Genomic DNA, 18,584 nt, shown 5'->3' with positions numbered 1-18,584 from the left:
CCCTAGGGTAAAAGGTAATATCCTGGAGCAGGGGGTTGTACTTGGAATCAAGCTAATAAGTGGCAAATGAGTTGTGGTCCATTTAACTTTTAAAATTGCCTATTAAAGCTGGTCATGTTCATCATTTATTGATCTACCATTCGTAAGCATCTCAACATTTTAATAAAGCAAATATTAATTTACAAAAAAGACCTATATAAGAAGTCATGTGTTACCCATTTTGTTTAATGTGTAAGCAGAGACAAAGCAGCTGTGTTCTAACTGAGACAGCCAAAATATATGTAGTCTATATTGGTCACATTTATGAGCAATAAAATGTTTCATTACAATTTGTATAATGTTTGATCCAGCTTTTAGTTATGAAATCCAAGCTGTTCATTATTAGTAGTTTTGTACTAATAGTTTTTGGCCCCTATTTTGGCTTTACATAGAAACATACATAATTTTTCTGGTTTTAGGAGGATGCTAGTTATGATTTGTAATTTAGTAATTTATTAAAGTGTACGGATTTAGAATGATTTCTTACACTCCCTGTTGGAAAGGTGTTTTACAGTGAATGCTCATGTTGGTAATTAGCAACATTAGCAAATGTAGACATTTTTAGTAAAACGTGTTAAGGTTTATAGTTTGGATCTGAATTATGAGCCACAGTTTCCTAAATATGTAATGCTTTGCTTTTTTAACTTTTCATTTTTCTATATTGTATAACAATTGTCAAGATCAATGAGAGCCATATGACTGACTTGAAAGTTTACAAAAAAGCTTTGTTATGTTCTTAAATAAAAATAAGTATACTGGGCAAAACACAAACCTATATTCCCCTTTTCCTTTAGACCACCATTTTTTTAGAAGCTATTCCAGTTGAGTGTATTGATGTTGGGAGTAAAATGTGAACCTTTGTGGGGATAATGTTTTTTGTAAGTGCTTTAATGTTTAGAAATTAGATATTTGTACAAGTTTCTACTCTCTATACTTTCTTATGTGTATAAACATTCACTGTTTCAAATTTTAAGTAATTACAAATATTTTCATCTTTGTTATGTAGATTGAGCAAAATGCCACAAGCTGAGGTTACAGTTGTAATAGTCCCATTTGTAGAGTGTGTTGTAAAGCATGAGAAATAATCAGTTGCAATTGAGAAAAAAAGTTTGAATTTCACTGTTGTGGTTGTGGTGTCAATTTATTTTTCTGTACATCAGCTATGCATTTTCAACTTTTCATGTTTCTTGGTGGATGGTCTGAATACAGACTATATTTACTTGGATGGAGAGTTAGAGTTTTTACTAGAGGAGAGTTGTATGGAATAAGATTTCAGTTCAAAGCCTTAGATGGTAGCTGTGCCTAATACTGATATATGTGGGGCAGATCGAGGCCCCAGAGGTGAGGGAGGGAGCAGGGCATAGGCAGGTGCAGGGGCTGCAGTGAGTGGGGCCCTGGCCAGGCTGGGTGGTGGGACAAGTGGAGGGCCGGGGGCTCTGGGTCGTGTGTGTGTGTGGGTGTGTGTGTGTCCCCGCCCCTACTCCTACCTGTGCCTCGCTTCCTCCCTCATTGCTGGGGCCTCAATCTGTCCCTACCCCATGGTGGTGAGAGAGGGAGTGTGGCTGGAGCAGGGGCAGGCCCTGCACAGGCAGGGCGTGGGATAGTCGCGAGCAGCAAATTGGGGTGGGTACGCAGCCTAGGATGGCACAGGGGCACATGCCCCCAGATCTGTATGCCGGCTAGGCCAGCTGCCGCTTTGGGCTGGAGCTGGGGGGGTACCAGACTCTTCCCAGGGAGCTCACCTGAGCTGCACCGCAAGTTGGGGCTTGTTTGTGCTGCAGGCCCCGCCCGGCTGCACAGTGTGCTGGGCAAAAGACACCACTGGCAAGCACCGCCGCTGTTCCACTGCTGCTTTATTGCTCTGAGCTGCTGGTCCTGAGCTGAGGGCAGTCTGTTAGCCGTGCAGCACTGAGGACAGAGGTGGGACTGGAGCAGGGCACCTTGAGCTGCATGGTGATGTTCCTGGGCAGCTGCCCCACTCCAGTCCTGCCTCCATCCTCAGCGCTGTGTGGCTGACACAGACTGCCCCTAGCTCAGGACCTGCAGCTCAGAGCAATAAAGCAGCAGTGCGACAGTGGCGGTGCTCGGCAGTGGTGTCTTTTGTCCAGCGCGCAGCACAGGCAGGGCCTGTAGCACAAACAGGCACTGGCTTGCAGCACAGCTTGGGAGAGCTCCCCAAGAGGGGCCCGGCACTGGCCTGGCTGGCGTGCAGATCTGGGGGCACTTGTCCCTTGTGCCCTCCTGGGCTGCATGACTCCCAGTCTCTGTGCCCTGCCCGTGCAGAGCCTGCCCCTGCTTCAGCCACAGTCCCTCTTCTGCTGCTGCTGTAGCCGCCCACGCTGCCTAGTGTTTGTGGGGGGCACTTGCCCCCTGATCTGTGCACAATGGAGGCGGCTGCAGTTGTGGGCTGGTCTTCATACCGTAAGCCCCACTGCAGCTGGCCCAGGAACAGCTCAACACCATGTGCCTCCCGCTGCTGGGATGAGCCTCGTCTCCTGCCTGCCTGGCGGTGAGATGCACATGGCATTGGGCCACTCCCAGGCCACCTGCAGCAGGGCTCCAGGCCAAAGCCCATTCTGTAGCAGCAGCCACCTCGCCCCATGCACAGATTGGGGGGCACATACTCACCGGGGCCTCCGCCAGGATGCATGCAGTGGCAGGAGCACCCCCCCTGCCCCTCCCGCGTTCCTGAACAAGCTGCTCAGTCTCAGACCCTTACCTGGCCCACCCAGCCAGGACCCCACTCACCTGGTGGCAAGAGGTGCGGAAGGGGATCACCCCACTCACCTGGCCGGGCCCTGTGGCAGGGGGCACAGCTCAGCCCAGCCACGTGAGTCCTGCCGCTCCTGCTTGCGGAGCCTCTGACAGTCGATCTCAGTCTGGGGGGCTAGCCCCCCCAGACTGAGATCGACTGTCAGGGCCTCCCCCATTGACTGGTAAATTGCAATCCACCGGTTTGACCACTGCACTACAGAAACTACTTATGGATGCTATGGGCCAGTATTTGTAGACTTGGGTAATTAATAAGAAGCAGTAAATGTTCTGCAGTTACACAGTCAAGTGGAACATTTCTTGATTTAGTCCAGTCTTTTTCAAACTTCCTAAAGTCACAGCGCCCTTTCATTTCACTTCTTCTGCCGCAGAGCTCCTACTTCTGCCTCTGCAGGCTGTGGGAACTGACGTGGAGGCAGGTTACCTAGCCTAGCAATAGCAGCTCACTGCCTTCCAACGTGCTCTTCCATTACTCCCAATTTCTTTGTGGAACCCCTGATAACCTACTGCAGAATCCTAGGCTTCCACAGAACACAATTTGAAAACCACTGACTTAGTTTTTCAGATTTTACTTTGCTACTTGGAGACCAATCTACTAATTTGTTCTAGACACAGTGAGCTATGTAAGTAGAATGTGGTTTCTGTCCTGTAAATCTGAACAGGTTTTATTGCTATCTCCTTCAGTAGAACTGTCTGAAGAGGATCTGTGAGAGGTAATTAAGAAGCTATGCAAGTCTGATTTGCCAGTTGCCCCAACATTACCCTGACTTTCACTTTTAGGGCATCAGAAGACTTTCCGTGATATTCTGATGTCCATATATGTGACTTCCTTATTTAAAATGAGCAAGCCATTTCAGTTGTGTTGAAACTGCAGTCTACCTTAAATTAAACTGTTTGCCATTTCCTTATAGGTTTAAAAAGTGTAAGTGAGGTTGCCTAAGTGAAGATGGATTTAATTGCCTAAGTAAAGATGGATGAATTCCAGTAGATTGTTTTTAAGACATTTCTCTTCTCTGGGGTCTTTTATGAAAACGTCACAAGAAATTGTAAGAGGAAAACATTGAATATGGTGCAGGAGCAAAGCTGGAATATAGGCAGGGTTGCTAATAGAAGTTATAATTAGGACAGGATAACTTTTAAGGGAGGAAAAGGAGGGAAGCTATCATAGCAGATGAATATTGGGAGACAGGTGCGGGTGAGGAAACCTGCAGGGCAAGGAGCGGAAATGGGGGCGAGAGGAGAAGGAAAGCTTGCTTTCTATAAAAAAGGGACCTGCTGTTTTGTGTATTAATGCCTGCAGCTTTGTGTGCTCCTTTGCAGGTGTAATTGTCACAAACATCCAGGATGACTCCACTGTCCCAAGCTTTACCCTTCTGTCCTACTTTGTGGTTTTTGGTATACTGACTAGAGTCTGCATCTGGGGTGACTCTTTACCTCTAGGAAATTTCAGTCTCCATAGCCATTGCAGTTTCGTTGGAGTAAGCTTCATAAGCTTTCACCAGCGTGCAAAATAGTAGGTACCTACTGTTTCCATGGAGCCAGGATGCCTATAGTTGTAAATTGCCCTGAAATCGCTATCAGCTGGCTGAAAGCTCCCCCATTTAAGCTGGTTGTCTACACTGAGGATGAGAATGTTTTTGTTAACAATGAGGGCAATGTCCAGTCCCTACTAAACTGTCATCATGCCTATGATGGTGGTAATGCCTCCTGCTGCTGAGTGTGCGGGCCGGGAGCAACCCGAGCCCTTTTCCGTGCTGCACGCGGGCTGTGGCCAGCAGCCCGGGCACGCCGGGTTGGAGAGGGAAGGCCGTCGAGCTGGAATTAGGCACAAACGCTTAGTGGTAGTTTAAAAGATTGTTTACTTACACCGAGTTGGCAGTGGTGTAGGCTGGAAAACTTGCTTGAGTTGCGGTTACAGACAGACAACACAGACGGTCTCATGGAGGTTGCTAGGCTCCACGGAACAGAGCTCCGGATGCTCTGGGTGAACGAGCCACCAAAATCAGAATCGTAGATACGTCTTATAAAAGTTGCGCTCGAAGACGGGAAGAGGTGGGCGATGGATCAGGTTGCCAAACTCCTCTGAATATCACACAGGGTTTCTATTACCCTGCCGTGTATTCAGAGTCCCCACGAGATGGATGTGGAGTCCTCTTCGGCTTGGGCGGAAACTGCTCAAGCCTTTTATACGGCTAACAGGCCAATCGCTAGCCACCACGTGGGAATAATTTAAAACTAGCCAATAGCGGGGAACAAATTTACATACCGGTGGCGGGAACTCTTTTGCACTGTGCATTCCTCTTGCAACTTGAGCAATGCACTCTGCAAAAGAAGCTGCAAAAAAGGCGGGAAACTCGTCCCTGCACCGGTGTTTTCCTCTGCAACAGGAAACTCTCCCGTGCAATGAAGCTGCAACTTGGCGGGGATAATTCTGGTGCCGAAGCACACACAAAATCATGCCTTTGGGTCATGACACTGAGCAGTCCCAGGGAGAACTGGAGCTGTTAAAGGTGGGGTGGGTTAACACCACCACCATGTGAACAGTACCAAGCTCTCCAGAAGTGTGCAAGTGGCAGCAGGAAACAGGGCCATGGGCTGAACACTGTTAAATGCAGGGGCGAAAGGGTCCCTGCAGGACTCCCTGACAACTCACCCCTGGGGTGGGCCAACAGGGAGCCAATGTTCCCCCCCAACCTTTTCCCTTGGAAGAGGGGAGGGAGAACAAAGGACTATGGGCACTAGGGTTTCTTAGGACCCTGAGATAATCATACAGGCATTAATAAATTATGCTAGAAAACGACTCTTTCTGGTGAAGTCTCTGGTTAGAAGATCTAACATTTATTTCATAGAACAGATAGTTTTATTCTGTAAAAACCTCTTGAGTGCCTGTACACTGGCTTTCTGTGACAAAAGAGCATATTTCATCATACAAACGTAACACCTGTCCATAAATTTGGTCAGTGCTGAGTAAGCCGCAGAGAGGGTAGGGAGGGAGAGGCTAGGAGGAGGTAGATAGGTGCAGAGGCTGCAGGGGGGAGAGGGAAGAGGCTGTAAAGGGTGCGAGAAGCCTGTGGGGAGCATGGTGGGGACAGGCTGCAGGGGATCAGGTACAGGGGAGGAGGCTGAAGTTCATGCTCAACTCTCTCTCTTCTGGTACTAATTGTATTGATTTGATCATGAACCAACATTGTTTGATATATTAAAACCTATAACTGATGTCATAAAATATAATCTAATTAAGGATTTGGGAGACTGAAAAGCCAGAAGCATATATGTTAAGTGTGCCTAGAAGTTAACCCTGTTTTTATTATAACAGTTATTGTACAAGCTGTATGGGTTCAGAAATATAGAGGTTTTTTACTTGTTTTTGATCTTGCTATTCTAGATATGGAAACTATTTTGTTTTCTGAACTTTAGCCCCAAGGAGTATAGTGGAAGTATTCTGTGTCAGAAACCAAATAAATAAAGTCCCTAATTTTTGCCATACAACTGAAGTACACTATGTTTGCTTTTCAATTCTTAAATGTTTTTCAAAGGTCATTTTTATATCTTCAGTTACCTTAACATTTTAAGTGGATTTGATCTAAAATTAAATGACACACACATTATAGTCGAACTATATCACATAATTAGCATAACCAAACGTCACTGTAGGTTGGGATGTCAGTGATTGGTATAGCCAAGGTGCTACTTTAACCAGATTCAAAAAGAGATTGGACAAATTCTTGGAGGAAAGAGGCATCAATAGCTATTAGCATGAGAGTTTGGGATAAAGCTTCTGAATCGGAACTTTCTAGACTGGGGCGGGAAATTATTTTGGGCGGAGGGCCGCTTACCTAGTTTTGGCAAGCTGTTGAGGGCTGCATGGATAGCACCACCCCTTGACAGGTGCCCTGCCCCCTGGTTGCCATTTCATGACTGGAAGTCCCTCCCCCTGACCTTTGCCGCCAGAATTCGCTCCCCCTTATCCCCTGAAATACTCCTTTTAGCAAGGGGTTTTGCTATCTCAGAGCCAGAAAAATACCAAATTATATTCTAAAAAGTGAACATCTACAACATTCATTAATTTGATTTAAAAAAAATATTTTTGTCCTGATTTGCATGTGTTTGTGTAGTGTACATAGCAGTAATTGCACAATAGCTTAAAATGAAGTCTTACTCTTGTATTTTGTGGAGGGTGGGTATAGGTTTGTGGGGGGCTGTGGGTGTGTGAGTATGTGGGGGTGTGTGTGGATACATGGGGTTTGGGTGGGTATGGGCTTTGTGTGGGGCTGTGTGTGGGGAAGGGTGGCTGGGGTTTGTGTATGGCAGTGTGAGGGGAGTGTGGGTGCAGGTGTATGGTGGGGTGTGCGTGTGGGACTCACCCTACAAACACACGCACTCACTCTGCCCCTGTGCCTGCCCACACGCACTCTGCCCCTGTACCTGCGCACGCACATGCACACACAGACATGCACTGCCCCTGAGCCTGCATGCACACACACACTGCCCCTGAGCCTACACACACACATGCACACTGTGCCCCATGCCTGCATGCACACACACACACAGACCCACACTGCCCCTGAGCCTGCACACATGCACTCTGCCTGAGCCTGTGCACACGCACTCTGCCCCTGTGCCTGCACACACAGACACAGTACCTCTGTGCCTGTGCACATGTGTGCACACACGCACACTGCCCCTGAGCCTGCACACACACTGTGCCCCATGCCTGCATGCACACACACAGAGACACACACTGTCCCTGAGTCTGCACACATGCACTCTACCCCTGAGCCTGTGTGTGCGCACACACATACACCCTTCCTCTGTACTTACACATACACATACACTTTGCCCCTGGTCATGCGCGCGCGCACGCACACACACACACACACACACACACACACACACACACACACACACACTCACTCTCTCTCTCTCTCTCTATGTTCCGCAGTCCAATGATGCATCTGGGAGCCACATGCTGCTGGAGCAAGACGAGGGCAGGAAAGCAGGGAGCTGCCTGGGGGTGGGGCAGGGCTGGACTGCTAAAGCACACTGAGGGCTCCCTCCGGGTCCTGCTTCTCCTCCCTTCTGTCAGCTTTGACAGGCTGTACATATTAATTTACTACATTTTTACTACACATTTACTACATTTCAAGCGAGTACATATTAATTTACTACATTTTTTAGGGGCTCTGCGGGCTGGGTAGAATGGCCTGGTGTGCCGGATTTGGCCTGCGGGCTGTATTTTGCCTGCCCCTGTTCTAGGCCTTAAATGCTGGAGCTTGCAAGTAAAAGAGTAACAGTGGGGAAAAAACCCTGGTCATACCTAGTTCGCTCTCCCTTTCAGCATCTGCCACTGTGTGACATAGGATACTGGGCAAGATGGACCTATGGTCTGACCCACTAAATGGCAGTTATTACATTTTTATGTAGTTCTGAGCCCCCTGCCATGTGGGCCTCCAGGGTCTCTACATCTACAGGGGCTGTACAGGCAGTATGTGGTCCCCTCCTGGGCTCTTCCCTGCCACACAGCAGTGAGAAGTGGTTGCAGGGGCCCACAGGCTGCATGATGCCCCTTAGGCTGCCAGTTGGACAGCCCTGTTTTAAAGTGAATAGTTAGTTAACTTTCAAAAATTAGGGAGCACTTTTTATTATGGTCAGAAGATTTGATTTAAGCCATTGTGGAGCTGATATAAAAAGACTATATAGTTCATCCTGTTCATGATTTTCTTTTAGGGTATGTGTACAAAGAAAAATGAAGGTGCCATTGTACCATTAGGTGGGTTGTACCTGCATTATCTTAAATCTAGCCTGCATGGGTAGCGATAAGAATAAAGGCACAATGTCATGGGCTTTATCGTGGGTTAGCAACCCAACTGTAAGTTTACCGTGAACCCTAGAAACTTATTTGGACTAGCAGCTAATCTTGAAGCCTTTGCTGACATACCTTCATTGTGACAGCTTGACACTGAACTTAACAGTGCACTGAGACTTATAACAGGCTGCACAACTCACACACACATAGATGTACTCCCTGTACTTGGGCATTAGACCAAGTGATAGAAGGAGTGATAGACCCTAACATTGTTACTGGCAGTAGAGACGAGAGATGATGAAAATCACCTGCTCTATCAACTGTTAACTTAAGACCTGAATAGATAGAGGTTTAAGAGGCTTAAAGGTCATAAACAGGTTATACATGAAGCCCACAAGCTCCTGGAAGAGATTGGAGATGCTGAACCAAATCTATGGGCAGCAATGGGTGTAATGGGTGACTAGGAATAATGGGTGTAAACTAGTTGAGAGTGGATTTAGGTTAGATATTAGGAAGAAATTTTTCACAGTAAGGGTGGCCAGGATCTGGAATGGGCTTCTAAGAGAGGTGGTGCTTTCACCTAGCTTGGATGTCTTCAAGAAGAGGCTAGACAGTCACCTGGCTGGGGTCATCTGACCTCGGTCCTCTTTCCTGCCAGGGGCAGGGGGTCGGACATGATGATCCATTGTGGTCCATTCTGACTCTACAATCTATGAATGGGGTGGGCCAATGGCTGGGAAAGATCAGGCCTATTTCTACCACCTTTTATACCACCACCCATTGGGCATGATCTTGACAGAGGAGCATGGGTCAAGTTGAACAGACTGAGATCTGGATATGGATGCTTGAAAAAAACACTTTACAAGATGAACACCTTGGACAGCCTCCTGTGTGAATGCAGTGTGCAGCAAATAGCACAGCACTTATTCAAAAGCTGTGGTCTTTACAAATGCCCAGATAGGGCAGATGGAATCTGCACATAGAGTGATAATACCAGACAATGGCTCATAGATTTGGAAGTTGATATCTGATGTCATACAAAAGAGAGAAGAGTGTCTTATGCCCCTTCCATTAAAGAGAACGATGGTCCCAAGTTAGGGACCTGAGTTATAAATCCTTAAGAGAAAATAGGCAGACAAGGTTCTTTGTGTAAATTTGATATATTTTTTTTTAGACCAACTAATAGTTAGAAAAAAAATTCTTTACAAGCTTCTGGCACAAGCACCGTACTTCAGACATGGGAAGAGTCTGATGGTGTTTGTGTGTATTATCTCAGATCGGATTAAAGCCTAAACCAATATGCAAAATGTAGGTTTGTAAAAATGCAAATGCATGACAGGAAAGATCAGAGGGGATAGGAGTTAATGGGTATGAGACAGGTTATGTGATTTTTTTTTTTTTTTTTTTTTTTTTTTTTTTTTTTTCCCCTAAATTTTTTAGAGAGAATTTTAGGGGCCTCTGTATCCAGTAGATTTATGAAGTGAAGTTCGTAGGCTCATCTATGAAATGTGGTTTGTAAATTCTGTTTGAGTATTAGAACTGAGAGATTGGAGAGAGAGTGGTTGTCTTGTGAGAAATGTGCATCCATTGGTAATTGAGTATTTTTGTCTTTGATAGATTTTTGGTGTCTATTCATTCTGGTATGCACTTGTTGTTTGGTTTCTCCTATGTAGTTTCCATCAGAGCATTCAGTGCATTGGATGAGAGATATTACATTTCTGGAGGTTCAGGTGAAAGATCCAGGAATGGTGATGGTTCTGTTATGGGGCATAGTTATTATGAGAGTGGTGATATGTTGGCAGGTTTTACATTTCTTGTCCCTTGTCAGCACATTACAGGATAGGGCTGTGGGGCCCAACAGCCCTGTGCCCTGTGAGACTGAGCTGTGAGGGCGCAGACTCACGTAAACCTAGCACTCAGCGAAGGTCACCCAATTGTCGCCTGACATGTCTTGGTGTCAAATATCTTCTTTTTCAGGAGGTGGTCTTTTTCATTATGTGCAGTTGTGGATTTGCTGGTCTGGTTCTTCTCTGGGGTTCCTTCCTCCCCTATACCCTGTCCTAGCACCACCCTGTTGTTACAGTATATGTTGTGTCCTTGGCTCTCAGTGGGCGATCTCCTGCTCTTCCTTGCTCTTGTGTGCTGGCATTCATCCCAAGCCTGATTTAAGGAAGCAGTGGCCAGGCTGCTCCATGATTTGTTCAGTTGTGGCTTGATAAATGAGAGGAAAATGAAGGACAACACAAAACAGGAAAACAGAACTTGGGTAAGTCTCGGTTCCTATGTTGGTTGTGACTGCAGGCTGCAGCTACTACCTGCAGGGTAAGTTAGTCCTCAGGGCTGCTGGCCAGTCCTCAGCGTCTGGTCCTCATGCATAAAAGAAATACAAACAGAAATATTTGAGCATTCCCTGGCCCCTTTCGCATACAGCTTAGGCCCTCCTTAGTCTTGGACACTTTGGTGTCTGTCATCAAGGCTTGTGTGGCATCTGCCAGTTCCCCAGGTGTGGCAGGCCAGCCTGCCTGCTCTCATCAGCTTGCCTCTTTATGAGCAGAGGGTCAGTTTGCTTACCAACATGCCACCGGCACAAGGTTGGGGCCGGCTCTTCCTTTTCCCCTTCCTTCAGGTGGAAATAGTTCCGCCTCCCCAGCTCCATGCCGAACAGAAACAAAACAAAAGTAACTGAAATAGAAATAACATGTTTGGGAGTGTTGCTGGCTCCTGCAGCTGCCTGTCCTCCCAACATGTCTCCTCGCCAGCTCTCCTCACAATTCCTGCTGCTCTGGTCTCTGTGGTAGCGTTTAAATGATCACAGCTTGTCCGGGCTCTTAAGGGGAGCCTGTCCAGGCTCATTTGTGATATTGCTTCCCTCTCTTCAGTTTCCCCACTGGCACCTTAGCATTTCCAGAGCTGCTCTGTTGCCCAGTGTCCATCCTCTCTCCCTTCTGGCCCTGGTGGTGGGCCAGAAATACCCAGGGCCAATCCTGATGGAGCAGCTGCTGATAAAGCAGGGTTCCTGTGGTAGCTGTGGATCCCTTGTTGTTAGTTCCGGCTGGGTTAGTAAGTATTCTTCCTCCCTCTCTGTGGGCTCGGAAGAATTTCCTCTCACTTTGCATCCTGGCATAGTCTGGATCCATTCACTGTGCTTTGGAACATAGGAAGCTTTCTTCTGGTGATGAGTTTGGCAAGGTTTGGTGCCTGTTTAAAAGCTAAAATGAGTGGATCTGGAAAGATCTATTTAAGAATTGGGTCTTCTTCAGGAAGGGGGGCAACTAAGGATTTTCCATATGGGTTCCAGGGAAGGGTGATATGTCATAACTAATGGTGTGCAATTCGAGGAGGTTTTCTTTTTGTACTGCAGGAATTCTTCACGTGGCTCTTTCAAAAGTGCGATCATCTCTGGAGGAGTGTCCTTGTTGAGTGAAAGTCCTTTTGAGAATGGGGAGGTTACGACTGCAGGTGTTCTCAGTGCAAATTTGGTAGTGTTGGGCAGCTTTCTTGGTGTGTTTAGAGTGATTACTGGCTCTGTGTAAATGCGTATGTTGGTCCATGGGTTTCTTGTATATGGTAGTTTGTATTTTACCATTCTGGATTCTGACCATGGTGACTAAAAAGGAAATGTGCTTGGGATGGAGGCTGCCCGCTGTACCATTAACACAGGTTCAGGGGGACTGGGGCCCCATGGGGCCTCCACTGGGCTGTGCCCAGTGGTGGGAGACCGCCCCCGCCTCCCCCCCGGCACCCCTGGGATGACCAGGGGTGCAGGAGGGTTGAGCGGCCCCTTGTGTGCATGTGGGATCTGGGTTGCAATCCTGGCTGTGTGCATGCCCCTTATCCCCTGCTGCAGCTGCCCAGACCCCCCGGCCTGGCTTCCCTGTGTCCCTAGCACTCCCCACACCGCCAATTCTCTGTAGCCCTCCATAGCCACCCCTCCTAGCACTGCTGCCAGCCCTGAACAGGTAGCGGCAGCTGAGCCTGCCCCGCCTGCAGCATGATCTCTTCCCCCCCCTCTCTCCCCCAGGAAGAGGCTGGCACTGCTGCTCTCCATGGAAACCCTGGCTCTGCACTATTATAGTGTGGGTGGTGCTGGGGTCTCCATGGAAACCGACACCAGCCATGTAGTCAGGGGCTGCTGGGAAATGGAGTCCATTGCTGGCTGGATCTGGCCCATGGGTCAGACTTTGCCCACCCCTGAAATAGATCCTTGCCTTTTTTTTTATGTTGCCATACTGCTTATGTCTCCAGAGGAAGGCTGAGAAGAATAAACCTTGAAGCAGCAGGGGTTTTGCTTGACTTAAGAATGAGGCATCTCCAAAGGGAAGAAATCAAACTTCTTTGAACTGTGGGAAAAAAACTGCTTTACTGTCTATATTATTTTCAGAGATGATCAAATAAGTGGTCCTGATAGTGGGAAAAAACTTGGGATATCCTGCCTTATTTGTTAGCATGCATGGATTCCCATGCATGCTAGTTAGTGAAGAAAAGGTAGAAACTCCCCTTTTCCTCAGCTATAAAGTGTAACTCTGTGATGATTGTTTTAACTCCTTTGTGACATCGCACATTTGAAAGACAACATCTGAAAACAAAACAGGTCTGTGTAAGCCTTGTGCCAGGCACTGGATGGATAACAAAGGCCAGGTTCAGATTCAAGCATTTTACACAAGCTTTCTATTTTGACTCAAGCCCCCACCCAGAAACCTGGGAAAATTAAATGATAATTGGATGTTCCAAGGTGACCTATCTTCTGCACTCACAAGCAACAGTCAACTATAATAGGATTTATTAAAGGGAAAAGGGGACAAACACAGTCCTAAAGAAAACCTTATCTGCTAATAGCTGAAATGACAAACAACTAACAGTGTATCACAGACAAAATCAGGGGAGCTACTACTTAGCCTAGTCTCTTGGAAAAAGAAAGTCATCCAGGACTGCTGTCAGAGGCTTTACTACCTATGCCAGCGAAAAGTGGCAAGTGCTGGGTAGGAAGGCCCAGCACAAAGAACTCTGCCATTCCTCACCATCAAGTTGCTACTCTACTCTAAATACTTCAGCACCAGCCCCAGCTAAAGTAGCAAAGGAGGGTCTTACTCAAATTTGCCACTGCTCCACCATAGGGTACTGTGTTCCTAACCACCATGAGGGGTTTGTTATTCTTCACTGCTGGTGCAGGTCACAAATGTTCCATTGCTGGGGATCATTGCTCCTCTTTTGTTTGCTTATGTAATCTTATCTCTTTTAGATGCTGACCTGCCCAACAGCAAACTTCACAATTTTGGAAGAGAGGGACTGTGGACACAAAGGTTGCTTGCAGATGTTAAACAAAAAGGAAAAAAAAATGCTTAACCGGAAGAAGTAGCGTGTTACTTTGACCCGGCTCCACAGTGTCTGTATAGATTGGATGCTGCAGCGGGGCTTTTTTGCTGTCTTATCTAATAGCTGATTCATTTAGCTATTAGATAAGAGAGCCAAAAAAAGCCCTGCTAAAGCATCTAATCTATACAGACATTGAGTGACCCAGGTCTAACTAACATGATGCTTTTTCTGGGTGTGCTCTGGGCTCAGCTCAGGAGTGCTCTGAGTTTAAAGTGCCATTTTTTTTAAACATCTGCAAGCAGACAAAGATCTGATCCATCTAGGCCTTTAGTTACACACTTTATCTACAAACAGTGAAAATAAGTACAAGTAGCTCCTGACTCTCCACACATACATACTAATAAAGGTATGCAGCAAAGGAATACATAAAATTACCATAGCAGAACATGCATGACGTAAGTAGGGTTATACTTGTATCGCTCACTACTGTTCTACACAGAAATAAATGATACAATTGAAATTAAAAAATGCAAGCAGTGCTAGGCAAAGAGGAGCCAAATGGAAATTTCCCATCCTAGCTAGATGCATTTTCCCTATGTTTTGTTTTTGTTTGTTTGTTTTTTTTTTGCTGTGCAGAGCTTTAGTGTCTCAAACTATTCAGCTTTTTTAATAATAAGATGTGTACACACAAAAATCTAAGGATAACACTTCTATATGTCCTTTCTTTGCACTGTGGAATTACTTCAGTGTAAGTAAATGTAGTCCTCTTCTCTTTCTACAACATCTTCTTCATGCTCATATTCTACTTCATGCTCATTGCGCGCTTCTTCATACTCATCTGGTGTTAAAAATCTTTGGAACACTGGAGTCCTGAGCTGCGTTGATTGGCTGACAGTACCTTTCTGTTCACCATAATAAATAATGCGTATGTGAGGAAAACAGAAGAATGCGTATGTGCTTATTGGAGCTGTAAGCTTGTTTTGATCCATCCGAATGTAGGTTAACTGATTGGTGTTCACTGGATCAATAAAAGGACACATCAAAGTAATGTTTACAACTGGAAAAAGAGTAAAAAAAATATTAGTTAAAACATTGAATATATTAACTGAGCTCTTTTTTTACATGCTTTGAATTTTCAAAACTGAGAAAAGGACTAGTACCCCTCTTACACAACTGGTATACTGTATTGCTGTCATCCTACCCTTTGAATTAAGTTAGAGTTCCATGTAGGGAGAAATGGTACAATCATTACAATATATACTTAACAAGTTGAAGGGATAAAAGTATCAAATCAAGTTTTTGCTAGCTTACAAAAGGTACGTATCTGCAGCTTGCTTTCCAGTTTCATAACTGTTAGGGGGCTGGAAGGGACCTTAGAGATCATTGGGTCCAGCCCCCCTACACTTGGGCTGATTTAACAAGTCAGAGCATTTCCTGGGTAGCCTGCCATGATGGAACTACTCTTGGGCTTTACATACAGATAATATTTGCTCAGATCAAATGAGAACACTGTAGTAAACAGAAGAGACAGCAAAGCAAACACTTCCTTGCATCAGCAAGATTGAATACAGTGTAGTCCTGTACAACTGGATTCAGTGATAAAAAGAAAATGATACAATAATGCAACAGCGATGGTGCCAAAAATGTTCTAGAAAAAGAAATGCTTCTTTTTATTATTAGAGTAATAATCAACATACTTTCAATGTCATTGTCTTCAATGTATAAATGTTGCAGACTTCTAGGAATGTAGAATGTTTGCTTCAGTTTGTTGTGTCCAAGATTGAGTTCTACAAGGTTGGAAAGGTTAAAAACTTTATATGGGACTTCTTGCAGGTTATTGTTTGACAGTCTTAGAGCAGTGATATTTGGAAGTTTATTGAAATAGTTTTCTGGAATGTAAGAAATTGAATTATTTTCAAGTGAAAGATACATAAGTGAAGATGGTAGATCAGGAGGCATGTTCTGTAATCTGTTGTTGCATAGGTTGATCTGCATTAGATTTTTCATATTTGACAATTGTTTTCCTTTAAAATCAGAGTCATCCAGATTGTTGTTGCAGAGATCAAGCATAGTTACATTTACTAATCCTTGTAAAGCATTTGCAGGTAATCTGGAAATTTTATTGAAACCAAGGAGAAGTTGCTCTAAAGAGTTGGGAAGTGGAAATGGAAATTCCTCCAATTCATTGTGCTGCAAGTGAAGCTGAACTAAATTTCCAAGTTTGGCAAAAACACCATAGTCAATCATATAAGAATTAATTTTGTTGTGGCTGAGATTAATTTCTCTCAAGATAGTAACATTAGCAAATGACTGTGAACTCACAGCTTCAATATTGTTATACTGAAGATAGAGTTGTTGGATATGGATGGGAATAGCTGGTATCATCTTAAGTTTCCGATGATCACAGTACATTGACAATGGAAATGCTGTCAGGCAAAAACATTCTTTGGCACATCTAAGCGGACCAGAAAAGTGAGAAACTTCATAATCTACACTAGGATTAATATGAAAGAGAGATGGCTGTTCATCTGGTTCTGGGTCATATTCATCCTCAAAATCATAATCTTCATGCTGACAAAAGACCATAGCAACAAAGAGAAGGGGCATAATTGATAGTTGACTTAGAAACCCCATATTCAGGTTTGCATACAAAACCCTGTTAAGAAGAAAGAGAAAAAATTATAAATGGATTAAATCAAATTGAAATTGTAATTAGAAAGAAAATCAATATAACTTGTTAAATAATAAAGAAATATCATTTTTGCTGAGAACTTTAACATATACAATTTAGATTAAAAAATCATTCTTTTTTGATTTTTGCTTTTCAGGTTACCTCCATCTTAACAGATACATTAATAAGTGAATGTTGTCTGAAGGTCTTGGAACATGCTTCAGTCTTTTTCATATTTGTTTTTGGTCTGAGGCCCAAATCTAGTGCCTATGTTATATGCTAATATGTTCCATAATAACTGGGGAGGTGGTGCGAATAAGAGCTTAATTCTCTTTTTCTCCACTCTACACATTGCAGAGGTAGAAGGGGGACCCTTTAGGCTAAGTACAGACAGTCAAAAAGCCTGAGGCTGAATTGATTCAATCTTTGCAGGTTAGTCTGAATTGTGTAGATTGAACCAATAAGCAAGTGAATAGACATTCATTTTTGATTCTGGAATTGCAGACAGAAGCCTGCAGTGACCCATGTCAAAAGTCAGGGGGTGCTAAAGCATACCTTCCTGCTCAGCTGGCTTGCCCACCCTGGAAGGGGGAGGGGCGCAGGGAAGCTGCAAAGCATCCTGGGATGCTGGGGGACTGAGTTAACTTGAATCTGGAGGGGATCTGGGACAGAAGTTCAATAGCCTGATTTAACCTAAATCTGTTAAATCTCATACTACATCCATCCAGGTTTATCTTAAACCAGTTTCGGCCATTTTGGCCAATATATCCTTAGCTATTAATTATTCAAGACAGCCATAGCCTCTCACTTATTCTCTTCAAGGGTGACAAATGCAAATTTTTGGCAAGATACCTTACAGGTTTCTTTCTTCTAAGTATGAACTTCTTTCTCAGGCTTAACCCTTACCAAGGATGCACCTCAGCTCATGTATGCATGATACCCTCTTGTCTAATCAATATGCATAGCTATTTTAAATGCAAATTCTCAGAAATTACCTTCTTTCCATCAAGGCCATGTTCTTCATAAGTGTGAACAGCTATTGATTGGTCTTGTTTAAGTTTCATTTACTGACCAATTATTTCTAATCACATTATGAACATATGAACATGCTTTCACATTAAATCCCATAGAAGATACAAACATAAAAGTGATAAAATCAACATAGCTTAACATAAGATACAGAGAGAGATCAAGTACAGCTTTAGTAACTCTGATTTTGGAAATTATCTGTACACAGTACCCTGCAAACCCTCAAAACAGCCCTGATTTTGTATGAGTTAATGAGTTCTATAAATCATTAAGGAGATAAAAAGGCAATGTCTTGTGTGTGTGTGTGTGTGTGTGTGTGTGTACATGCACATGTGCGTGCACACGCATCATCATTTTGGTTGCTTTTAGCTGGCCGTTGACTTTTTTTTTTTTTTTAATTGAGAAAAGTAACTTTGTACAGGCCAACAGACAGCCAAGACAGAGATGTAACTAGCAAGGTTTGCACCCTGACTAAAATTGTGCCAGAGGCAGAAGATGCTGCTAAGCAATGGAGGGAAGGAGGTGCTGAGCGTAGGGTGAGGGGAGGGCAAGAGTCTTAGCTGCTCAGTGTACCAAGCTCAGGGCTCTGCCCCCTGGAATCTGATGAGGCAGATCTGCCTTCTGTACTTCCCAGTTTCTGCAGTAATTTCCCATTTCCTGCTTGCCATTCCTTTGGTGTTAATTGGTCTGATGAATTTTGGGAGGCTGCCCCTGGAGGCTGGGGTATCCTTTTTAAGTACTTCCCTCTTAGCAAGACAAGGTTCTTTTGGGTAGATGTAATATCTTGTATTAGACCAACTAAATAGTTGGAAAAATGTTCTTTGCAAGTTTTCAGGCACAAATACCCTTCTTCTAGCACAGGGCTGGGCAATTATTTGGGGCGAAGGGCTGCTTACCCAGTTTTGGCAAGCTGTCAAGGGCCTCATGGTTAGCCCCACCCCTTGGCAGATGCCC

The 18,584-nt window shown here is 44.8% G+C and overlaps 2 protein-coding genes across 10 annotated transcripts in view; one reads left to right on the top strand and one right to left on the bottom strand.

Annotated features, from left to right (window-relative positions):
• CENPP (centromere protein P) overlaps positions 1-18,584 on the top strand; it is a 320,121-nt gene that overhangs the window by 78,424 nt on the left and 223,113 nt on the right. The gene's annotated exons all lie outside the window — the stretch shown is intronic.
• OMD (osteomodulin) lies at positions 14,655-16,581 on the bottom strand. Its single transcript, XM_006025879.3, has 2 exons — positions 15,628-16,581; positions 14,655-14,987 (listed from the first exon to the last, which is right to left on the bottom strand). Exons 1-2 carry the CDS (start codon positions 16,562-16,564, stop codon positions 14,674-14,676), a joined length of 1,251 nt encoding a protein of 416 aa, XP_006025941.1. The 5' UTR covers positions 16,565-16,581; the 3' UTR covers positions 14,655-14,673.

This window comes from Alligator sinensis, unplaced genomic scaffold, assembly GCF_000455745.1.
Source record: "Alligator sinensis unplaced genomic scaffold, ASM45574v1 scaffold78_1, whole genome shotgun sequence".
Lineage (NCBI taxonomy): Eukaryota > Metazoa > Chordata > Crocodylia > Alligatoridae > Alligator > Alligator sinensis.
Note: the sequence above shows the minus strand (reverse complement) of the source record. Positions and strands in the feature narration are given on the sequence as shown.